The following is a 26167-nucleotide window of genomic DNA, read 5'->3' as shown; positions in this document are numbered from 1 at the left end:
ACCCGACCATGTCCACATCGATGTGACATCACGCAGGAGGGAAACCCCAGCTTTGTCCGAGCCCAGGGGAATTTAAACAAAGTAGTTTAACATCTGATGGGACCCAACCAAGTCCTCATCAATGTGACATCACACTGAGGTGTGTAATGCTTTGTTTAAATTCACCTGCACTGGGACCAAGCTGTGGTTTCACTCCAGTGTGATTTCACATCGACGTGGACTTGGTCAGGTCCAATAAGATGTTTGACATGCATACTTTGTTTCAATTCACCTGGGCCAAACGCCCAATTCATGGGAACCAGCACAGAATCAAATAAAAATATGTTGCAGCATTCTTGTCATCCTGTGTTTGTTTTTAGATGTATACGTATATCTTATACTTATGGCAGACACACACTCTTTAACACACACATGTATTCAAGCATGCACACACACAAACAACAGCAGTAAGGAATATGCTTCTGTGTGTGTGTGTGTGTGTGTGTGTGTGTGTGTTTGCTCCAGTAGATCTACAAGAATGACACTCTTAAACATGTGTTTGTATATCTATAGAGTTGATCAAAGAGAAACTGATAGCCTGACTAGTCCTTCTTGGCCCAACAGTCTGTGTTTTTGCAAATGTTTTGCTATAAAACGTAGATAGGCTTAGAACCAGCCTATGGACTTTGTTGAAACAGTTTAAAATGGTGACTTTGTAAATATATGTGTGTTTTTACACACTTTTTGTGTCAGGGTAATATTCTTATTTTAGTGGTTTAAATTTGAACTTATTCGAGGCATATTCTAAAGAGTGCAATCAACAACAAACCTGTTGCCTGCGACAACAAATCAACATGCCGCGTTGCTTGGGGCCAGCGGAACCCGGCAGAACTCCGTGACATCACGGGGCCCGCTCCTCTATATAAGGCCCCGCCCCTCAGTCCACTGCTCATTGCTGATCTGAGAGTCGAACCGTGAGAGTGATCTGACAGCGAGGACAGCGATTCAAGCTAGCAAAGTGACAGAGATAACTATGGAGAAGAGAGTGGAGAGGATCGGTGATGACCCGCCTCATCAGGAGACCCTGGCTGGGGGGGGGGACTCATCCTCGTCGACAGGGGAAGACCACCTGGGACAGGTGAGGAAGGAGAGGCCACGGGCCGCACACGCAAACTTGAAGTGTGCAGATGCACACAAACATACAAGATTGAACACATTTCATATCAGCACTAGATATATGTATGTGTAAATATGTTTATGCATGTTTTTCTGTAACTTTTTCTATTGGAAATACATCAAAATGATTGATTTATGCTTCAGCATTTTTGAGCTGTTTTCAATAGAATGTATTCCCAAACATTCCGTCACCGCGACTACGTCACAGGGGGCCTCTGGCCAGCGGAACCCGACGGCCCTCTGACATCACGGGGCCATGCTCCTCTATATAAGTCAGCTCCTCAGTCCCGTGCTCACATCTTGTGTCCTAGATGGTGAGGACATGGTTGGAGACGATGCTGTCAACCCTCCACCCAGGCCACACCTCCACCACACGCGTGGTGAGCTCGCTGCTTCGTGGTGTTTGTTTGTATGTGTTGGCGTGTGCCTGTCCCTGCTCTTGTGTGTGCCTGTACCTCAACAGTGATGATCTCCTCCGACAGGAGGTTCTCCAACCAGGAGACCTGGAGACACTGGGTGGGGTTGAGGACAAACCAGCGTCCTCCCCCTATCCGGACCCCTCGGACTGCTCCTCGCCGCAAGGGGAAGACCACCTGAAACAGGTGAGGAAGGAGAGGACAGACGGAGACCTCTTTTGGTTTCCCCTCATGGGTCTTCAGTGTCGGTTCATGTTGACCTCGAGGAGCTGCTGACGCGATGTGTTGTGTCCTAGATGGTCTTGGAGTCTCAGGAGGATTCTGAGTCGGTCGTTATATCAGATAGCCCTGAACCCAGGCCACAAAGCCCTGAACCCAGGCCACAAAGCCCTGAAGCCAGGCCACAAAGCCCTGAACCCAGGCCCCAAAGCCCTGAACCCAGGCCACAAAGCCCTGAACCCAGGCCACAAAGCCCTGAACCCAGGCCACAAAGCCTTGAAGCCAGGCCCCATCGCCCTGAAGCCAGGCCACAAAGCCCTGAAGCCAGGCCACAAAGCCCTGAACCCAGGCCACAAAGCCCTGAAGCCAGGCCCCAACGCCCTGAACCGGGTGAGCTCACTGCATTGTTGTGTTTACCTGCTTTTATATGTGCCTGTGTGTGTTCCTGCTTTTGTGTTTGTGCGTGTGGTTTGCATTTATCTTTTTAGTTTTATATTTCTGCATAAGCACAAACCATTTACTGACCGATTCTCTCGTTATCGGTCACTGAAATATAACATGTAACAGCAACAAACACGTAACAGCCACTATGGTCAGCGTTAAATACCGTTTTGTCGGCCATTTCTGACAGGACACCAACACCAAGACAGGCGCGAAGGCTCAAGCCCTTTTGAGGCCTGGCTGCCTCCGATCCCAGACAGGCCTCCAAAAAAGCTCCTGTCCCGAGTCATGGCCACCATACAGGTCGCGATGAGGAGCATCCGAAAGCACAAGGTCGGGGTCATCGTGGCCGATGCCCCCCTGATTGACGGAGAAGGGGATGGGAAGACGGAGGCAGAAGGGGACCACCCCGCCCCGGAGGCCGAGGGGAAGGGCCTCAGGCCAACGCTCAATATGTGGCTGAACGTTAGGCTGAAGGGGCGCCTGACAAGAGTGGCTGCCCTGTTCCGGTGCGGGTCAAATGTATTGTAAATAAAATGTACAGAAAAGGTATGGATGTCAAACATCTGATGGGACCCGACCATGGCCACATCGATGGGACTACACACTGGAGTGAAACCCCAGCTTTGTCTGAGCCAAGGTGAATTAGACAAAGTATGTCAAACATCTGATGGGACCCAACCAAGTCCTCATCAATGTGACATCACACTGAGGTGTGTAGTACTTTGTTTGATTTCACCTTGGCTAGGACGGAGCTGGAGTTTAATTCCGGTGTGACGTCACATCAATGTGGACTTGGTCGGATCCCATAGACGTTTGACGTGCATACTTTGTCTGAGCCCAGGTGAATTTAACCAAAGCATGTATGTTAAACATCTGATGGGACCCGACCATGTCCACATCGATGTGACATCACGCAGGAGGGAAACCCCAGCTTTGTCCGAGCCCAGGGGAATTTAAACAAAGTAGTTTAACATCTGATGGGACCCAACCAAGTCCTCATCGGTGTTATCACACTGAGGTGTGTAATGCTTTGTTTAAATTCACCTGCACTGGGACCAAGCTGTGGTTTCACTCCAGTGTGATGTCACATCGACGTGGACTTGGTTAGGTCCAATAAGATGTTTGACATACATACTTTGTTTCAATTCACCTGGGCCAAACGCCCAATTCATGGGAACCAGCACAGAATCAAATAAAAATATGTTGCAGCATTCTTGTCATCTTGTGTTTGTTTTTAGATGTATACATATATCTTATACTTATGGCAGACAGACACTCTTTATCATACACATGTATGCGAGCTTGCGCACACACAAACAACAGCAGGAAGGAATATGCTTCTAGGTCCTACTCCAGATTGTTGGCAAACTGACACACACGCAAACAAACACACACACATTATATAGCTAGACATCTATCTAACTGTTGTTGGAGGAGGTGTGGGCATGTATAATGAGGTTAGATTTGAGGTCAGGATACAAATCTCACAACGTGATAATTAATAATTACAGCATGTCCAAGTGCATGCAACGCACACACACACATACACACACACACACACACACACACACACACACACACACACACACACAAACCCCTGTCTCCCAAATTTTCTGTTTATTATTATATGGTCTTCATTTCACTAATTCAAAATACACAAACTGCTGACCGTCTCAAAACGGTGCAGGTGTTCCCCAGGGTTCCCCATTATAAATCATAATAATCATAATATTTTTTTTTTTTATTAATATGCGAGACCTCTTTTATAACATAATGACTTTGACAGACAGAATGAAAGCAGCATTTTCAAGAGTTTAATGCAATGATTACACTAATAAATATTTAAAGAGCTTGATTAAAATAAAATGTTCTTAAAGCCCAAAAAGCCAGCAGCCGTGTTGGGAGGGACAACACGGCTGCTGGCTTAACCTGCAAAATGGACTTGACTTCTTTATGAAGCAAGCAAAAAAGGGATTGCTCTGCCACATTCATGCCTAATTAAAACAATACAATTATATTCATTTTTTGGGTTGCACTACAAATATAAATATATATTTATTATAATAAGCCATGAATGTCTTTAAGTTTGAATTGGGTTTGCTGTTTCAACATCATTCTCTATGTTGTGTTGCTTTTTAAATTTGTAAGTGTATTCAAAATTCCGCCTGAATGTTATCAGCCCTTAATGGTGGTGGTTGCCTCCTCCGCTGATGGAAATAAAGGTGACCGACATTTGGAGACATGGTACTGAGAGCCTAGCCACCCCAAGGGGACCCCACCCGGTCTGCCAACTGATGGACTGTGTGAACCATCCGAGTACTGTGTGTGTGTGTGTGTGTGTGTGTGTGTGTGTGTGTGTGTGTGTGTGTGTGTGTGTGTGTGTGTGTGTGTGTGTGTCTGTGTCTGTGTCTGTCTGTCTGTCTGTCTGTCTGTCTGTGTGTGTGTGTGTGTGTGTCTGTGTCTGTGTCTGTCTGTCTGTCTGTCTGTCTGTCTGTCTGTCTGTCTGTCTGTCTGTCTGTCTGTCTGTCTGTCTGTCTGTCTGTCTGTGTGTGTGTGTGTGTGGTATAGGGTCAGTGTTTGAAAGGATTCAACTGAATCCATAGCCAAATCCGCTTATTGAATCTGAATCCTTTGGAATCCCTTATCTATGAACTTTGCTTCAAATGCAATTGGAGAGACCTTCCCCTCCTCAGCAAGCCAAAGAAAGAAATCCCCCACCGGCCTGGAGCAGGACATCTCCTGTCACAATCTGCAGCCAAAAGCCTCAGTGGATAGGAGCCAATATCAGAAAGGATCATCACAGCGATGGAGGTTCACATCAGAAGAGAAAGCATCACATGCATCCGGTGGCACGCAATTTACAACATCCCCGCTGCACACCAACCCTCACCCGGGCAACACACGCTACTGACTTAGCACTTACACACATCCTCATTGTATATTCTCACTTAGATTCGTGCTTATGTTATTAAATTAATCATGTTAAGATGTATTTATTATAGTCTGCGCCATTCGGTGACAAGAGGTCAAATGAATTTTGCATTAGCAAGCTTAAACGCTATTCTCTCCTGTACATGTGTTTGTTGAGGTTGTTAGAAATATTTAACATTTTAAGCAAAAAGAAAATTACCACTTAATGTAATCAACGACATTTTACCATGAAAATATTTGAAATCGATCGTTGAAGGGATGAATTGTTATATACACAAATATAAATACGTTTTTAAACCATGCTTTGGCATTGTTTCGTGGCATTTAGATTCAACGTGCTGTTGTATTATAGATTCAAAGTGTTCTGCGTCCTCGCTACATGTGGCGTGGGAGCCCGTTCTGGCGGCCCTGCCGTGGCCCCACTGTTTGCTGGGTACCATGGAGTGATGGCACACAACCTGTTCCGGAGCTGTTTATACTCCATGCCATGGCAGAACGATGCTATGCCATGGACGTGTGTTCAATGCCATCACCCCGTGCTAGTTTGGGCAAATAAAGCGAAAGGAGATGATTGCCGCAGACATGGTCGATTGGCAGCTTAATAATTGTTTGAAATACTTTATTAGCTAATAAATCGCCATTTTTTCTGCACATGGCCTTATAGGTTATGGATAATTCCTTGAATGTTCTCTTGAGTTTGATTGACGAATAAGGATAAACGTCAACTGTTTCCTGATTCTCACTTTCCTGTGAGTAAATGTCTATGGATTCATGTTGATGCTTCTTGAATAACAGGAGAGGAACAAACGTTTGAGCTTCAATTGGTATATTGTTTTTTGTAAATAAAAGCCCTAGGGGATGAAGAATTGTGACGTTTTCCCCCAAAGGCATATCACAGTTCAGCAGGCCTATATTTATGTTGGTTGAACATGTGGAATCTCTGCTATGATGGGGCGCTTTGTTCTAAATATTTATGTTTCTCTATGCACTCTGAATGCACTTTTTCTTGATGTGATATAATCCATTATAGTAGGCCATCTTCTCATTGAAACAGCTTTTCAGGAAATTAAAAATGTGCTGTAAGAAGAGTTTGAACTTTGTGTCAGACATGGATATTGCATAATACACACACACACACACACACACACACACACACACACACACACACACACACAAACACACTGAGGCAGACACACACACGCAGAGACACACTGCTGTTGATGCTAAACCACACAAGCAGGAAGTAGGGCATGTATTCCTAACGGAACATGCTCGCAGTGAGACACTTCAAGTGCTGAGTGAAGAAACAGCGCGTTTCTTTACACGCTAGCTCTGTCTGAATATGACATCATGAAGGAGAATGCTTGCTGAAAGTTTGAACCAGATACGACACTCTGAGCACCCACTGAGACCCAGGGGGCAGGAACAAGATCTTTACTGTACATATATAGTGTGTGTGTTTGTGTGTGTGTGTGTGTGTGTGTGTGTGTGTGTGTGTGTGTGCATGCATCTGTGCGTGTTTATTAGTAGTTTGTTTGTGTGTGTGTGTGTGTGTGTGTGTGTGTGTGTGTGTGTGTGTGTGTGTGTGTGTGTGTGTGTGTGTGTGTGTGTGTGTGTGTGTGTGTGTGTGTGTGTGTGTGTGTGTGTGTTACAAATCATTACACACTGGTTCTTTGTCAATGTTGAGCAATAAAATAAAATATCTTGAAATGAATGGGAAAACGCTTCTATTCTATGGCAGCATGGATACACACACATGGAACAACTCAAACAGTAATTTAACACCAATCAGTGTGAGCCTTAGCACTGCAGATAGACGTCAGGTAATCTTACCTCTGAGACAGAGAGAGAGACAGAGACAGCGAGAGAGGAGGGCTAGGAGACATATTTCCGACGACATTAGTGCCACTTTTTCGAGCCATGCCATAAGTCATGGCCTGTCGATGAGGGAGGCTTGGCAGAGACCGACCTGACTCACTACACTGGCCTACTCACTGTAGAGCTAATGAAGTACTCACTGTTACACACTACTACTGTAGTATTCACTTTGGCATTAACTGTATAGATGGTATATCTACTGTACAGTAATATTCACTAATGTAGGGCTGCTGTAGTAGACACTGTAGTATTCACTGTAGTACTATTGTAGTATTTACTGTAGTAATGTAGCAATAACTGCAGCAGAAACTGTAACAGGCACTGTACTAATGCAGTATTCACTGTCGTACTTCCTGCAGTACACGCTGTACTCATATGGGTATTGATTGTCGTCTTCTGTGTACTATGAGTGCAACGCCTCCGGTTAAATTAGGTTTGTCTTTTGAACGGGGAGCTATTTGAGAAGCAGGTGGGAGAGTTTCATTAGTGATGGAGACGAACACCACACGGGAGGTTAAGAGAGGAGACCAGAGATGGAGAGAGAGAGAGATAGAGAGAGAGAGAGAGAGAGATAGAGAGAGAGAGAGAGAGAGAGAGAGAGAGAGAGAGAGAGAGAGAGAGAGAGAGAGAGAGAGAGAGAGAGAGAGAGAGAGAGAGAGAGAGAGAGAGAGAGAGAGAGAGGGGGTGTGTCTGACTGCCTCAGTGTATGTATATGTGTGCTGCCTCAATGTGCGTGTGTATCTGCCTCAATGTGTGTGTGTGTGTGTGTGTGTGTGTGTGTGTGTGTGTGTGTGTGTGTGTGTGTTTGTATGTGTGTCTGTGTGTGTGTGTGTGTGTGTGTGTGTGTGTGTGTGTGTGTGTGTGTGTGTGTGTGTGTGTGTGTGTGCGTGTGTGCGTGTGCGTGTGTGTGTGCGTGTCTGCGTTTGGGGGGCTGTGTCAGCGCGTATGCGGGGTTGAGCAGAAAAGCGCTTAGACCAGCAGGTAATAAAAGACGCTAGTTTTATTCCCTCCCCCATTAGGGACTCGCTAAAGCGCCGCCCGTAACACACAGTCCATCAGGGCCGCTACGCTACGGGCTAGCGTGTTCTGGACAAATAGGATGGATACTGAATACTTTATACCCCTTTACGTAAACACAAACTCCCTTAAGGCACGACGTGGGGCGTTTCAGGAGCAGTTTAATCAGGGACACGTCTAAGGAAAGGGAAATCAAGCGAAATGCCAAGACCACATTTATTCCTCTGTAAGCAGTAAAGGAATAAAACTTAGTGTAAATATAACGTATTGATACTTTCAAATAGTCTATCTTTGGTAATATTTTATGAAATAAGTAAATAAATATTTTTAATTTATAAATTGTATTCATTGTATTCTATCACAGTTCAAATGTCTGTTTAAGAAGTGTGGCTGTGCTGTGCCATTAGTGTCATCATGTTTCAGGAATAAATATCGAAAAAAGTTCCTTTCGAGGGGAAATAGGAAGAGTCGCGAGAGAGACGAGGAGAGGTGAACGAGAGGTGACGCGCCGTCCGGCGCTGTTCACATGCGCGTGGTGCTGAAATAGCACCTGCCCGCTTGTAACACACACACACACACACACACACACACACACACACACACACACACACACACACACACACACACACACACACACACACACACACACACACACACACACACACACACGCACACACACACACACACACACACATACACACGAACACACACACGAATACACACACGCAAACACACACACGCGCGCGCACACACACCCACACAAACACATGCACACACATGACACACACGTACGCACATGCACTCACGCATGCATGCACGCAGACACACAGGCACACACACTCGCACACACACATGCACTCTCACACACACACACACACACACACACACACACACACACACACACACGCACACACACACACACACACACACACACACACACACACACTCATACAGACGCAAGCACGCACACCTATATGCACAACCGCACGCACACACACACACACACACACACCCTTTGTTCTATTTCCACCTGTGCAAAGAGCCCCGCCTTTACTCCTTCTGAGACACCATCACCCCTTCACGCGCATCCCATGTCGACCCACCGCTCGACATCAAAGTTTCGGTAGAGCGCGCGCTCGTGGGGCAGATGGAAGAAGAGGAATTTATTAGGGGGTCGTAAAGAGCGAAGTTGCGGTCGACGCACGCTGGCCCCCGACCCCCTCCCCCCGGCTGCATTCCCATTGTTTAATTCGATTGGTTTACTGGATCATCATTTTCTCCGTGGACATATGACAATGACGGATGACAGCAGAGCAGCACATATGCAAGCTCAGACCTGCTCACACTAAAGCGCGTCAGAGAGGCACCGCCACGGAGCGGCGTCGGTAGAAGCGGAGCCAGCGCTCAGGGCTGCACCGTGTCAGTCCGTGCATGGTGCACCTCTTCCGATGTCACGTTGTAGGACTACACAGAAAAACAACAACACTTAAGGCAAGCATCAGGACAACATTGGACTCTCTCCGTCTCCGATCCGCGGTTATCATTCGGCAAAAGAAGGAGCCTGACCCCACGATGACCGAAATCAGCGAGAAGGAGAACGACTCGGAAAACCGGGACACTTACCGGGGCCACGTTAGCACACCGACTCAAACCGAATCCAAGGTAAGATGCAACTATAGCAACTGTAAAAATGTGAAACATTGCATTGTGATTGAACCGGCTGTAACGAAGCCAAAAGCACATGGATCTACTTTGATAGACCGTCAATCAGTCTAATTGGCCCTGGGTTTTTTCTTGTGTCACTTTTAATTTTCCAAAACACACGAGGATTTATTTGATCATCTTGGAGTGTATTCTTGTGAATTCCGGTTTACGTTCAGGTCCCTCTGTTTCTGGGGTGATCTCTCAGGTAGAGAAATCTTGCGTCACACTTTGAACTCAAATCCGATTACACCGCGTGTAACTATTGGATTAAGAAATCATAGATTACTGACGGGAGCGTGAAAAGACACATCCACGTTTGATGTGTTGAATATGTGCCAGTTCTATAGAGGAGGGGTGAGCATTCAACGGAGTTCGGACTGGGGAATAATGTCATGAGAATAAAACACAAAGTTGCATTTCTTGGTTGATCTGCTGTCATCCTGCGCAGCAAATCAACCGTTGGGTTTACTGTCACATTCATCCTCATCTGAGTCCTTCTCTCACCGCTTAAAATTCCCATTAAAGGAAGGTATTTCATTACGGAACTTTTCCATTTAAAGGACACACTTAATTTGTCTGTAAACCATGAAAATTATTGTAATGTTTCTGTGATTTTTCGATATTTGAACGGTATTTGAATGCTGCTTTTGACCTGAAATAGCCATGAAATCAAGATTTTCAACTTTAACAAATCAAAATACCCAAATGCATCGTTTCAAACTGCAACACAGCAATCTCCAGTGTTTAATGTGTTTGTTTTGAGCTTGTGTATTCGTGTGTGTGTGTTTGTGTGTGTGTATGTGATAGTGTGTGTTTGCTGTGTGTTGCAGCTGTTGCTATATGAAAGTTTGTATCTGTTTGTATTTGCTTGTGTGCGTGCGTGTGTGTGTGTGTGTGTGTGTGTGCGCGCTTGTATATTGTCTGCGTGCCTTTTGTGTATGTATATTTGGTGCTGTGTGTGTGTTGGTATATGAATGTGTGTGTCTTTGTGTGTCAGTGTGTGTGTTTTTGTATGTGTGTGTGTGTGGGCATTTGCTGTTGTATATGTGATGGTGGATGTGTGAGCAGCGGCCATTGTGAAGTAACAGGTGGTCGTCTTTATCTCGGCCGGGCAGCACACCGGGACCCGGGTTATATTCATTTACGAGCCAATCAGCTCGCAGTTTGCTTGGTCTGGCGGTGGTCATAACTCATGGCGACATAAAGACCGAGGCGAGGAGGAGAGGAAACACACATGCCCCCGTCAGCAGGGGATGGAGAGTAATGGTGTGTGTGTGGGGGGGGGGGGGGGGGGGGGGGGTTACGGATACCTCTAGCTCTACTGTACTCTGTCCTGTATTCCACTCTACATTACTCTATGCACTAGTTACTCCCTCTGATCTAAACTCCACTTCTACACTCTCTACTCTACACACCCTACTCTCTGCTCTAGTTTCCTTTCTTTATTCTGTTCTGCTCTGCTCAATTCTACTCTACTTTAAACATCTTTACCCTTTTCTACTCTATAGTATATTCTGCTCCTCTCTATTGTACTTTACTCTACTCTATTCTGCCACTCTGCTATGACTCTACTATACTCGCTCCCTCTTTCTCTCTCTGCTCCCTCCCTTTTTTGTCAATTCAATTGAAAGGGCTTTATTTTCATGGGAAGAATGATACTTTACATTGCCAAAGCACGTAAAATTCCCGTCCCCCCTCTGTCTACTGTTGGTCTGGGTGGTAATTGAGCCTGAGGGCAGAGTAAGAGTTGTTCTGAACCAGCAACAATCCAGAGATCCTCGAGAGATGCCCACTTATCTCCCTTCATGGCTGTGGACCCCATATTGTTTTGGGGGTCTCTGTGTATGGCGGGGGGAAACTACACAATGTACCGCACCTTATAACACTGGGCTACTCTGTATATCATCACCCTATATACCCATGTTTGGGTATATAGGGTGATGATGTACAGAGTAGCTGGCTTCCCAGCATTTAGAAAGATCCAAACTGAGGCTTGGTGACCGAATGCCAGTGGAACCACGAGCTTCTACACGTTGGCTCTCTTCAGATCTTACGGGTGGTTACTTCATGGTAGAAAGTGGTTCCACCAGGTGGTTAAGGAGCACATCGAGGACAGGAACCTTCCATACAGATGCTTACAGGTAGGCTCAGAACAGCAGGGATCGAACCTGGATCTATCCGCTGGGGCGCGACTGAAAAATGAGCTAACCCCGACCCTGAACACATGGTCATGTGTGGCTTCTTATCTGAACTGCTGGGGTTTGCCTGTTTCATTCCCTGGGGGTGCCGATGAAAAGGTCACGCAAGTATTCATTCTGTGGAGGCATTGTTAAAAATGGTTGAGAGAGAGAGGGAATTGGTGAGAGAGAGAAACAGGGAAAGTTGCAGAGAGAGACACAGGGAAAGTTTGAGTTAGAAAAAATAGAGAGAGCATAGGGACATGACTCGAGTGTCTTTAAAATATCACTGCTGTTGCTTTCCTGATCCTCACCCCTTGCCGTACCTCTTCCAAATGGCACTGGCCCATTATAAACGGCTGACTGAGTGTGGTGCTACTGCAGAGACCTCACCATACTACCCATATTGTCCTCTTACCTCTAGGCTCCCAACCCTCCTCTACTGACGAGGTGCTGGGATGGATCCCTGGTATCTGCACTCTACCTGAGTCATCTTTTAGCAGGACGCCTGGGTTGGCCTAACCCCTACCTGGTCCTTCAGTGAATTACCAGCAGTACTGTACACTATGAAACAAGGAAATAAGGGCCACTGTCCCTTTAATTTGAACTGGATCCACATTTTTCTTGAGCATCCATTTCTAAAATCTATTAATGTTGAAATATTGATCCACGATGCGAGGGAATGGTTGCCGGCCGTAGAAAAATCCCTGAAGTCATAATTTCACCTTCTGTCTTCCCCCCCCCCCCCTGTTGGCCGGGTTGGGGGGGTTTAGTGCCAGGGAAATGGGCGCAAGTGCGGCAGTAAACAACCCATCCAAACAGGCTTGCTGGCAGGCTGGCTTGCTGGCTGGTTGCTTGACTGGTTGGGTGACTGACTGGATGACTGTTTGCTTGACTGACTGGTGGACAGCGGACTGACTGAGTGACTGCCTGATTGGCTGACTTCTTGTTGTCTCACTGACTGACTGACTGACTGCCTGACTGGCTGTCTGAATTGCATTTGGTTATGCTGTACAGAGAACTGCTACTGATGGCTGTATGCTCCAATCAAGCTTAGCCTCCAAATAAATACATACTACATTACAACTTCCAATACACTTCTGACAGCAAAGTATTTATGGCATCAGACTAGCTGATCAATCACAACCACATTTTCTATGACACTTATTAGTGTGGTAGGGAGAGAGAGAGACATGGGAAAGGGGAGAAAGAGAGAGAGAGGGAGGGAGGGAGGGAGGGAGGGAGGGAGGGAGGGAGGGAGGGAGGGAGGGAGGGAGGGAGGGGGAGAGGGAGAGAGATATGACATTTAAAATGACAATATCAAAGATATACTTAAGAAAGAGAGAGAGAGGATGAGAAGAGACTGAAACAATTCAAACAAGAATGAGAATAACCTCCTAATATTACTAAAGTCACCCAGGGACAAAAGTCACCTTCACTGCTAAAGCTCCTTGTGCAAATAAGCCTTTAAGGGACGGCTTTGGAGATTACAATGATTGCCAAACCATCCAACAATACAGAGCTGCATGCTATCATATTTAGCTTACTCTAGCAGCATGCTAGCAGGTTGATCTTGTGCTAGCAGCATGCTAACAGATTTATTTTGCTAGTAGCAGAGATTTGCTAGTACTAAGATTTTAAGCGCTGAATATATGAAGCAACACCAGGGTTTTTTACGGAAAACCAGCTCTATAAAACTTATTTTTGTATTGTGTGATGTTGTATTTTGCTGATGCAGGTTAAAAGACACGCCTTCTAATGCCCTTTTATTCACACAATCATGAACCGATTAGGTATAAATGCATCAAAAATATTTAATATGATAATTATCTATGAATATTCATTACACATTTCCTCAGCAAGACGTTAGCCGACCCCGCTGCCCAGTAGCTGCTCGTCATGCCAAGCGAGACAGCCAGTCACTCCACAGTTTACATTTATTATGGTACATTCAGCGTTGTCACACTATGGGTCGTTTTGTACTACAATGCTAGCATGGCTATGTTGACTGTGTCAAACGCCATCAGGGGCAATGGAATCATATATATTCATGAGTCAACCAATAGACATTGTGTAGCCTCAGTGTAATTATAACTTTTATAAACAAACACACTCTAAAGAATTGTCAATTGTCTATTGGAAAACGATTGGGTATTTACAGGAACAGTTCGGTTGGGTTATTATTGCACTGTAGCCGGTAATAATGCTAACAAATCTGAACTAGACAGAGATTCTCTATTTAAAGCATTTAGCTCAATTAACCTGGCCTTGGGAGACCATCCCAATCTCAGTAGTTCACATTTTACTGAGGTCTGGCCTTGGGCCTGTTAAAGCCTTTTTCCAAAGATGAAAATATGCCCTGACCAATCAGTTCTCGGGGGGAAGGAGAACAGTTCATAAAGAACAGCGTCGCAGGCTGACAAATTTACAAAAACATAAGGGTAGTGCCCAAGGAAAGTGTAGCAATCAAAACTGGTTTTATCCGCAATGTAAATAAACAACAAATTAATGAATAACATGATCAAATATTGAAATAAATCTGCATGAAAAAGTATTTTCTCAGAGAAAAATATGTATTTGACTTACTTACAGCTGGACTAGAACAAGAACAAAGAGAGCACGAGTTTCACTATGGTTTGGAAGGAGTTTTTTGAACAACGTATGGCAGCGGCCATGATTGGAAATCAATGGCTGGCCAGCTTAGGCCAGACTGATATACATTGCGAAACGCAAACATCAGGGTAGTCTCAGCAGGCCATCCTAATACATTCTACATTGCTTAGCCTCTCTCCGGTTGCTATTGAACAAGCTCGCTCTCTTCAATAAGCTCTGCTGATAGAATGCTAACCGGTTGAACACAGCTTGCTAGTCATTGTTTTGCCAGGTACCATGTTAACCTGCGTCAGCAGCATCTGTGACCTGCGCCAGTAGAATATCCACCCGGTTTCTTCTTGAGGAGGCTGTTTGTCTCAGCAGTAAATATAGCCTACCCCCAACTCCCATAATGACCCATCAGCGTCACTCCAGCTAGTTAAGTCTTCATTGGACAGTTTCCATCCTCTCGCCAATCTCACATCTTTCATATCGCTTCTTTCCTTTTATAGTGGTAAAATATTTATCTTTTGGGCCAAGTTTAACAGGCCGTACCTCTTCCAAATGGCCCTGGCCCATTATAACACATGTTGGTGAACAGCGTAGAGAGAGAGCTGGTCGTCATAGTTCCAGTTGAAGGATGTGCTCCCGGTGAACGCAGGACAGACACTTTCTTTCTGATTAACCACTAGAGTGTTTTCATTTGGTTACCAAGGTACCCAAGGAGGGCTGGATGTAGGCGTTCCACTTTGAACATGATTACCCGGTAGTAACACCAAAATCAATCTGAAAACGGTGTGTTTGAACTCTGAGGTATGTGCAAGCGAGAATGAATTTCAATCAGTTACGTTCTGGGACCAATCAGGGTATTATATATCTAAATGAAGATATCAGTAGAGGCGCCTGGTCTAACTGTTTCTGAGCGTCTCTTTTTATCTCCAGGTTTACCCTTCATCACAGTTCAGGCTGCGAACACTTTGAATAAACGATTTGTTGATCCTCATTAAATCATTCAATTCTAATACTGCAAATGTATTAATTTTAATAAATCTATCAAGTACAAATGCCAAACATTTGCTGCTTTCATAAATTCATCTTCATATTATAATTTGATTCATGAATCATTATACAATAATACTTCCATTTTCCTTGGTTGCTTGTTAGGTAGAGCAAAATATTTCAACACAAGGCCCTCTGGTTACTTGTGGTGGGACATTGCTGTAATTTCTGAGAGGAAATATCCAATGATCAATCAGCAGAAAATAATAATTTATGACATGACTAAGACTATGTAAAGATGCGTTTGTTTCAGCCCTATCACAGTTACAGTCTAAGGCCCAATCCCATTTCTACCCCTTACCCCTTCCCCTTCCCCTTCCCCCTTCAAAACAAGGGGGAGGGGGTAGAAATGGGATTGGGCCTTAAAGGGCATCAAAGACACACATTAGACAACAACCTCCCCTATAGCCTGGCCCTCAGACAGACAATGAGGCTGTGCCTTATCGCGGCTGTATCTATCAATCTACCCTGCTCCCTACCGGCTGGTATATAAAGTGTGTGTTTGAGCTTGTATATAAAGTGTGTGTGAGCTTGTATATAAAGTGTGTGTTTGAGCTTGTATATAAAGTGTGTGTCTGGGAGTGCATATGTAAAGTGTGCTTCCGAGTTTGCATGTTAATTGTGTATCTGAGCTTGTTTATAAATTGTGCGTGTGAGCTTGTATATAGAGTATGAGCTTGTATATAATGTGTGTGTCTGAGCTTGTGTATAGTGTATGTCTGAGAGTGTGTATCTATAGTGTTTGTCTGTACTTGTTTATAAAGTATGCGTTTAAGCTTGTAGATAGAGTGTGTATGAGCTTGTATATAGAGTGTGCGTATGAGCTTGTATATTAAGTGTTTGTATAATCTTGCATATAGGTTTGCTCATAATAGTGTATATAAAGTGTGTGTCGGAGCTTGTATATAAAGTGTGTGTCGGAGCTTGTATATAAAGTGTGTGTCTGAGAACAATGTGGGTGTGAAGCTGCCAGCAGAGAAAACAGGCTGACTCTAGCTGTTCACATGCTGCTGCTGAGCACAACCCCCATCACAAGCATGCACACACACACACACACACACGCACACACACACACACACACACGCACAAACACACAAACACACACTGTCACACTAAATTCACAGGCTAACACACCAACACACCTTGTACACACACATAACCCTCCTTTCACACACACACACACACACACACACACACATATACACACACACACACGCACACACACACACACACACACACGCACACACACAAACACACACACACATACACACACACATACACACACACACACACACACACACACACACACACACACACGCACACACACAAACACACACCACACACACACGTACACGCACACATACACACACACATGTGTATTCCCACAAACAAACCCCCTCTCACATACGCACAACCACATTTCACACACACACACACACACACACACATACACACACACACACACACACACACACACACACACACACACACACACACCCTTAATCATTAATTTATCCAAGCGTTCCTCACAACAGACTATTTTTAGAAACCTCCCAGAAAACGTCTTCGGAGCTCTGTGTTCAAAAACCCCATCCAACACAACCTCCTCCTCTGTCTGTCTGTCTGTGTAGCACCCGATAACACAACCTCCTTTTCTGTGTGTCTATCCATCAGTCTGTCTGTCAGTCTGACTCTCTGACTCTCGGTCTATCTGTCTGTCTCTCTGTCAATGTCAGTAGCAGTAAATGACGCATCTCTAGCTGTTTCAGAGCCTGTCTATTTCAACACATGTTTTGTAGGATGACTTGAGTTTTCTGACGTAGCATCAAATCATGTCAACTTTATTCGTTTTCCCCTTCACCGCAGAGACATCACAGTCTCAAAGGGCTCCACAGCCGTGGAGCTGCTAGATGCTACCGTACTGTACCTTAAAGGGCCACCGTCGCGGTCTGCCTGTCTCCAACATCAGAGAACAGCTTCATGTGCACGTCATGCATTATCAACATCAACTCAGTTTCTGTGATGAATTCGTGGAGACCTTGCAGCTTTGACTGCGTTCTTCTGAATCCCGTGACTAATGACATTTGTGCTCAACTTCCCCGATTTATTTCGGAGGAAATTGGTCCACGTTGTAGTCCATCATTTTCTCCCCACACGCAAATATATTTGCACTCTCTCATGTTATTAAATACAGTGTATCAGTTCCCCCTATAACTCCCTTTAGAGTCTATCTGCTCTCTGTGTTCACCGACGGAAGAGCTCTGCCAGACTTAACTACACCCCTTTAAAGCATTTTCATCAACCGAATGTCTTTTACTGCAGAAGTAACGTTGTGTGTACGTACGGGATAGACGGCTATCGCCGAGTGACACAGTATTATCGTCTCAGAAGCTATTGATGCGCAATCAATTAGTGCTGATTGCATCCACTGATTGCTCCTGTAATATATTTGTAATGTGCTTAGCGGAGGAAACAAGACAAAGTCATCGCTTACAGTTTTATTGAATTCGGCGCACCGATGGTTGAGGGCATGACCTCATTGCTAATCTTCACCAAATAGTACCGTCACTATTTAGTTATTTTGCATATTTAGTATGACTTGAGAGAGCTCATTAAGGTAATTAACCTAATAGCTCAGGGAGGCCAACAGGTAGACATGTGGCGGACATTTGGGGATCAAACTCAGTACCTTTTCGGCTGGGTGTCAAACAGCCTTTATTAGATTATAGCGATGAAACCATCGTGCTTACATCAGGGTTCGATCGCATCCTCTCGTCGTTATTGCTCAAGTCAACATTCCCCCATACCATGCGCTGTGAGGTGTAAACTATAAAAAATATATAAATATAACAAAAATATAGATATTGAGTAAATATTTTGGGATGTGTTTGAGTCCCAAACTGCACTGTGATATGCAGTGAGAAAAGTGCTGAGTAATATCCACCTCACTGATAATGTGTTTAGAGCGAGGGTGGAGGGGCTGGGCCACGCCCTCCTGGCACTCACTCGCTGCCAGCGTCCATTAGGATCCAGACCAGAGGGACCTGGGACAAATCTGCTTATGTGGAGAGGATTGGAGTGCGTTTCGGGCGAAGAAGTGCTCTTTTCAACAGGGTCACTGTAATGTGTTCAAAACCCCAAGTGTCCAATAGATCAGTAATGATAATGGAATGCACCTTAGGCTGCAAAACTCTTAAATGGATTCAGAAGTTTTTGCAATCTTTTCTTTAAATCATCTTGCATGACGAGATTCATTTCCTTATGGAGCAGGTATGGGTGGCGGCATTTATTTATCTTTCTTTGCAATGGCCGAGGCTTGACGCTACACACAGAGGCATGGCATTTAATTTTGCTTTATCCGAAGGGATGCATGAGAATTCTTCTCAGATCAATGTCGGACATCTTGCTCTGGGATGCCAACAGGTAGACTGTGGGGATCGAGGCTTGAACCCAGAACTTTGAATGTAAAGGTTGGGCTGTGATTGTGTAAATCTGATAAAGAAAGTTGTCCATCTTTGCTATCCGCAGTGTTCCCCTGGGTAAGCATGGCTAGTGATAAGTGTCAATGTTTGCATAAGAATAGACCGTCATCGGTCTGTACGGTGGGCCACAGAGGGTGGGACTGGCCCGGAGGCAAGAAGCGAATAGAAAAGAGAATAGGCAAGGACGTCTGTGTGTCGCGACCTGTTAGTAATGATCATTAGCTCTCCTTCCATTTGCCGCAATGCTCTACAATAAAAGATACTCTACAGTAATACACAATAATCTACAATAAGACGAAAGGATGTGTAAACATTCAACCCCAACGTCTGCAGACATACTTACACGTACATAATTGCAACTCCTACCTGCTGAATGAATTAGAAAATCACTTTTTGTGTTTTAGATGAAAGCTTCTATGAAAAAATATAATCTTTTTATTGCACATGTGGAACTGTTACTCTGCATTGATCTTAAAGAGAGCTCCAAAGATGCAAGCAGTATTGGTTAATGGTTAAATAACGTCGACACTTCAGCACAGTGGATCCTTTTGTGTTGCCTCCCTTCTTTACTCTCCATATCTTCTTTTCCGATGGATTCCTGGAGCAGCCATTCTGACCTGGTTCTGCTGAGAACCTAATCAATAATGTTGAACAGGTCCCTCTTTTTCTTCCTTGTCCTCCCTTAAGCTACAGAGTCACCATCGCCAATTAGTGTGAGTGATGAAGAGAGCGCTCTCTGTTGACCCATTAGCGAGAAGCTTCCTCAACGGTTGTCTTGGGGGGATAGAGGAGTCGACCGTCGCTTTAATGGCTCTCCTTCGTATTCTTCTGCTTGACTACTTGGCCCCATCAGAATTCATGTTATTAAAAAAAAAAAAAAGTTTAACTCTATTTGAACTTGTCGTTTTCTTCCTGCCTGCGACTGTGTCTTCACCACGTATTTAAAATAACTGGGGGAGGTTTAAAGGAACCAGGACGGCGCCACACACACGAGTGGGCGGAAGAGTCTGCTGCTGGCGGAACAACCACTGCTGGGTGATGGAAAACCCGCCAAAAACTGTGCCGTTAACATGGCGGGAAAATTGCCCCCAACGGAGAGTTCCTAGCATTCATAAGACTGCAAAGGCAAGGGCTTTCGTCAGCAGGACGTAGGCTCCAACAGCCATGGTGTTACCTCATACAGCAATACAAGCTCTTATTTTAATTGTAAAACAATACTAGACATTTATTCAAATGAACATCTTGAGAGAATGATGTTGCATTTTAAAATATACTTCATACTAGGTCTTGCATTGGTAAAGTAAAGTAAATGACTGCACAGAGTCTTCTTGCTTTACACTGGACTTCAAATTATGGCAGGTTATGCTAGCAATTTTGGTAATTGGGACTTAACAATAACATACCATGACATTGACCTATACATTGACATATACCATAAGTGACTACCATACTGATGGTATTTGTATCAGATGGTACTCTGGCCCTCTCCAGAGATTCTGCTTGCTATAGCAATAACAATAATAATAATAATAATAATAATAATAATAATAATAATAATAATAATAATAATAATAATAATAATAATAGCAATAATAATAATTAATAATAATATTCAATTAATGAATTAATTAATAATAATTTGTGAGCATTAATGGCTTGTTGTTGTGATTTTGGTGGAATAACCTTTACTCTTACACAATACTACGATTAGCTGCTCAGATCTGTTTATCACAGGTAGTGGCATTGACAGCTTGAAGTCGGCCTAGCTGTACAGGATGGTCGAGGAATGTAGGAGGAAACAACCTGTTCCATAGGTCGTTCTATTGACGTACGGGGGCACGGCAAGCAATTATTTTCCCCATATAGCGGAGCTCATTGACTGACTCGCTTCCTGTAAAGTGTCATTAGGAGAGCCTCAGTGACCGTCCTGTCATTTCCCGTTGTCCATCATCATCTTTCAACGCTCATGCTCTGATGAGGAAGTTCAGATGCTCTTGTGTCACCTTACATGCACAATTATTGATCTAATCTGAATGAATGATAAGGCTTAACGGTATTATTACCCCAAATGAATCGTGCTGGGAAATCAATAGAATTTGAGATGTATTATAATAGCAGTACTTTCGTTTGGATATCATTTACACCAATGTTTATTTAAACAAGTACAGTTGAGTCTTGAGTGTGATTTATTTTATTCAGGCATAGCGTAGTGATTCTCTTTGTGGATGGGAGATAGAATGAGAGCTTGTGGGTCGTGCATCTCAGCGTAAAATGTGAAGGTGCAGTCCACTCAATCAAAATAAATCAAATGGGAATTGGGAAGGCCATTGATTTATGAGAATTCGCTTGGGATGGAAAATTCTCGTTCCATCACACAGAAAAAAAAAGGTGGTGACAGGGGGGCAAGGTCAGACAGAGGTCAGAGAGAGGAGAACTTGTTCCTGGACCTTTTACCAACTCGTTGTTTAGGAGCAGCTAAGTGTCAGAAGACTAGGCCTGGTGTGACAGTGTTGGGGAGGATAACGAGGAGGAGATGGTGGCTATGCTGGGCCTATGAACACTCTCTGTACAACCAGGAGAGAGAGAGGGAGAGAGGAGGAACGCTTGCAGTGGTTTGATTCACGGCAGGCTTGGAGACGCGCTCTGATAGGAGCAGAGAGACTCAGACCTAGGGACAGGGACTGATCATGGACTCATGGAAGTCCTAAATGAATCTTGTTCAAGGATGACTACAGGTAGATTGAGGACATTGGGTTTGAACAATATGGGCACCGCAATCGCTTGAAGTGTTTGCAACCAGGTGTTGAAGTGATCCATATATTTGACACATTTAGGGTGGGAATTGAATGGCTGCCAAAACTCAATGTACATTCTATAGAGTTTCGGCAGCCATTCAATATAATATTTGTTCCTGACGTGTCATATGTACTAATATATGAATTTAAAAGAATAATGTACAATGATCTATATATGTCTGTAATACATGATGACAGCTACAAACAATCCCATGCATTTAATTACAGCCTATCCCTTTGTAGAAGAGTATACAGTGACACACACTGCCATGGCACTAGTGGTGCACTCTTGCTTTGGCAGAGCACAACGAGTGCCCAACGCCTCCAGCTCCAGAGACACCTCGGTGGTTGTACAAGAAGGCAGACTACAAAAGAAGGGATACAACAAGGGTTCAATTGGTGACATTTGACAGGTGGTGCAGGTGCCCCAGACCACCAAGAGGCCCCAGACCACCAAGGGGCCCCAGACCACCAAGAGGCCCCAGACCACCAAGAGGCCCCAGACCAGGGGCCCCAGACCAACAAGGGGCCCCAGACCACCAAGAGGCCCAAGACCACCAGGGGACCCCAGACCACCATCTGGGGCCCCCTGGTGGTCTTGGGCCCCTTGGTGGTCTGGGGCCCCTGGTCTGGGGCCCCTGGTGGTCTGGGGCCCTTGGTGGTCTGGGGCCCCTGGTCTGGGGCCTATTGGTGGTCTGGGGCCTCTTGGTGGTCTGGGGCCTCTTGGTGGTCTGGGGCCCTTGGTGGTCTGGGGCCCTTGGTGGTCTGGGGCCCCTGGTCTGGGGCCCTTGGTGGTCTGGGGCCCCTTGTTGTCCAGGGGCCTCTTTGCCCAGTCAGCCTGCTCGGCAGCACCACGTTGCCCTCTAGAATTGATTTCCACTTCTTGTTACGCATTGTTTTTGTTAGGCTATAAATGGCGCCGCTTCAGCTTTCATATCGTGTAGTGTTTGACCTTTCGCACGCCCGTTTGAGTGCTTCGATCCTTCAGAGCAACGCTGTTCACTGTCTCAGAAGCTGCACTCACCACTCTGGCCTTTTGTTTTGCCAAATGTTGCTAAAAGAATCGGGAGCTGTGATCGTGTTAAGGGATGTTGCTGGAATCCATCTTCTGATCTTCATGGAATAATCTTATCTCATACCATCATTGGACATGTATTCCTTATCTGCTCTTTTCTGTGCTTCTCAATATAATGCTTGTTTAGCAGGAATCTATTTAAGGATGTTCTGTGTTGCCGGTTCAACTCCAGTTTCACTCATTATTATAAGATTAGCTTGTCCCTGTAGGTTAAGTATACCTTGTCGCCTGGTAGCCATGTTGGTTGGGAGGGAAAGCTTTCTAGAATCTATGAAGACCATGAAAACTCAATGAGTAATATCTGAATATGAATTCCATTTCCCCAATCCAGGTAGCATTCGGAATGCATTTCGGTTGCGTTTGCACGGCTACCAAAGAGTCGAGTGAGCGGTGAATGAGGATTATAAAAGCCCCCCCGTATCTCCATGTCCTCCAGCTGCAGCGCCTGAAGCGATCCCTGTCCTTCAAATCCGTGATGCGCAGCAAGAGCGTGGACAACTTCTTCCAGCGAGGCAACAACAACAACCTCAGACTCCCGCCCGTCATCGCGGCCAATCCGCCGCCCCCGTTGTCCTCGCCGCCGCCGCCGCCGTTCCCGGAGAGCCCGCTGGCCTACGAGAGGTCGCCGTCGCTCTCCTCCTCGGCCAGCCCCGACCCCTCGCTGTCGTCCTGCTCCCCCAACACCAGCCCGTCGGCGACCCTCGCCCCCGCGCCGGGCCCCGCCCAGGTCCTGCTGCGGCCCGTCAAGACGCACTGCTTCCAGGACCACGTCTTCCGCAAGCCCACCTGCTGCGAGAGATGCAAGCAGATGATCCAAGGTAGGTGACCCGGTCAGGACCTGGACTGATCTGCCCTGGAGTTGATGTGAACTGGTCTGAAACCCTGAACCCATATTATCAGGTTTAACAGTTATGCTGTCGTCAGACACAAACAAAAAGGGTCATTATCGATGCCTGTGGCACACAACAACGTCCGAGCAAACTGTGTGGAAGAGCCGCCATTGGTACACTGCTGTCACCGCTGTCAAGACAACAGACGGCTCACTTTTTCTTTCCTACTGCGTTTTACGGATCATGTATGGAGCACTAGTTGAGGATTTTTGCATATTATTTGTCATCTTCACATTATAAAGATCACTAGATATCAGCTATCACTGAATTGACTGATCTTTTTCTGTCTATGCTCAAATTCACAAAGAGAACCTTTGATGCAAACACCGTCACAAAGTACCATGATGTGATTTGATTGGCCTTTAGCTTTCCACAACATCACTATATGTCCACATTTGTGCATACAAGGTTGTGAGTATTGGCGAGTATTTACCTGACATTCTGTTTTTGTGCAGGGAACTCCAAGCAGGGTATTCGCTGTAAAACCTGTAAACTGGGGGCACATCTGTGGTGCTCTTCTGAACTCTCCACGCAACCCTGCAATGGCAAGGTAAGAACACTAGGCCCATTGCTGACAACTCGACTTAGCCTAGCTTATAGCGTGCTCAAAGGCTAGCTCAAGGTCTGAGCGTATGCTTGATTAAATGTCTGATGTCTGCGTATGCAATCTCATAGACTGAAAAATAAATATGATGTCCATAAAATCACCCATTAGATAAGACAGCGGTTATAAAGCCTCCGATTTCAGGATATGAGGGCCGCCATTGCTTGGGATTTTTTGCAGCCAGCAGCTAAAACGATCGATATTTGGCACTTTGAGGGTGGAAGTTGGAGGCCCGCCGCATTAGTCTGTCCAAAACTCATTCATATAAATTCCTGTAAATTTAATAAAACGATCCGAAGGGACCTCTCATACTGAATGATATGGAGTTGAACTAGCCACTGAGATTCAAATCAAATGAAGAAAAAAATATACAAGCATTAAGAGAATTAGGAATTAGTAATATAAATAAGAATTATATTACAATTCTCTTTTAGAATCAAACCAACAATCTACAGGCCGTTAGATAAATGACACATTAGCTTCCACATGGCCTTCACAAACAGGCTGTTTGTGCTACAGATTGCGCTAGCTACTAGTCTGATGTAAGACAAGCTGCTGCCCTGAACTGTGGCTAGATGCTAGCCTCAAAGGCTACTTGCGTCTGAATGATGGATGGATAGAACTTTATTAATCCCCCGGAGGGGAGTTCCCTCTGTTACAGCACGGCAGCAGTGGAAGGCACAGGATATAATACATAACAATCAAACACAAAGTAGTGCTTAGGAAAACAAAAATAGATGCAAAAGTAAATGCTAAGTAAGGCCAAACAGAACAAACGGGGCAAACAGGACAAACTGTATAAACAGTATAAATTATAAAGTGGCCCAGTGCCAGTACTTCACAGTATATTAAAGCCTGCGTGCAATGTAAAAAACAAACAGAAGTGCCCAGTGATCAAGTATATATATATATATATATATATAGATTTATATATACACATACACATATATATATATATGACAGATAATACAGATAATAGCCCTAACTATTGACACTAGCTGCTGGTCTTCATTGTAATGGTAACGGCTGGTCTAACTGGTTAGTAACAATGATTAGTCCTGAACTTATGCCCCAATAATGTTATGATGATGATGGTCTGTACTGTAGCTATTAACAATGATATAGGTCATCTTTATAACAAACAAAAAGCCAGACTCAAGCATTTCATTATTTAACCTTAGATGTGTGGTGTTGTGTGAGGTGTTGTATATGATGGATGTGTAGGCCAGTCTGAATGCAGGGAGAATAGGCTTAGGATAGAGAGAATCTTGTGGATGGCAGCGTGAAATGCAGAAGCTCAAAGCCTTTGTCGTGTGTGTCAGAAGACTAGGCCTGGTGTGACAGTGTTGGGGAGGATAACGAGGAGGAGATGGTGGCTATGCTGGGCCTATGAACACTCTCTGTACAACCAGGAGAGAGAGAGGGAGAGAGGAGGAACGCTAGCAGTGGTTTGATTAACGGCAGGCTTGGAGACGCGCTCTGATAGGAACAGAGAGACTCAGACCTAGGGACAGTGACTGATCATGGATTCCAGGACAAGTCCTAAAATTGGTTCGTAGTTCGTTTTTATAGCTCTCTCTCTCTCTCTCTCTCTCACTCTGTCTCTCTCTCTTATTCACTCGCTCTCTCACTCGCGCTCTCTCATCTTCTTATTTGCTTGCCTCTATTATTTCATTTTTACTTTCCTCTGCCCGTCCTCACCCTCCCCCTATCTTTCTGCCCTTTTCAG

At 44.9% G+C, this 26167-nt stretch overlaps 2 protein-coding genes across 2 annotated transcripts in view; both read left to right on the top strand.

The window, feature by feature from the left end:
- Nucleotides 1–502: 502 nt before the first annotated feature.
- On the top strand, nt 503–3445 carry LOC115531038 (ESX-1 secretion-associated protein EspI). Its single transcript, XM_030340040.1, has 5 exons — nt 503–1117; nt 1467–1535; nt 1638–1757; nt 1868–2180; nt 2422–3445. Exons 1-5 carry the CDS (start codon nt 1013–1015, stop codon nt 2760–2762), a joined length of 948 nt encoding a protein of 315 aa, XP_030195900.1. The 5' UTR covers nt 503–1012; the 3' UTR covers nt 2763–3445.
- A 5672-nt stretch (nt 3446–9117) lies between these two features.
- Nucleotides 9118–26167, top strand: part of LOC115531025 (SH3 and cysteine-rich domain-containing protein 2) — a 24129-nt gene continuing 7079 nt past the window's right edge. The window contains exons 1-3 of the mRNA XM_030340016.1: nt 9118–9722; nt 23381–23762; nt 24290–24384. Coding sequence (XP_030195876.1) covers nt 9492–9722; nt 23381–23762; nt 24290–24384 — 708 coding nt within the window. The 5' untranslated portion in view covers nt 9118–9491. The remainder of the gene's footprint in view (nt 9723–23380; nt 23763–24289; nt 24385–26167) is intronic.

Source organism: Gadus morhua, chromosome 18 (genome assembly GCF_902167405.1).
Source record: "Gadus morhua chromosome 18, gadMor3.0, whole genome shotgun sequence".
Taxonomy (NCBI): Eukaryota; Metazoa; Chordata; class Actinopteri; order Gadiformes; family Gadidae; genus Gadus; species Gadus morhua.
This window is presented reverse-complemented; position numbering and strand designations above follow the sequence as displayed.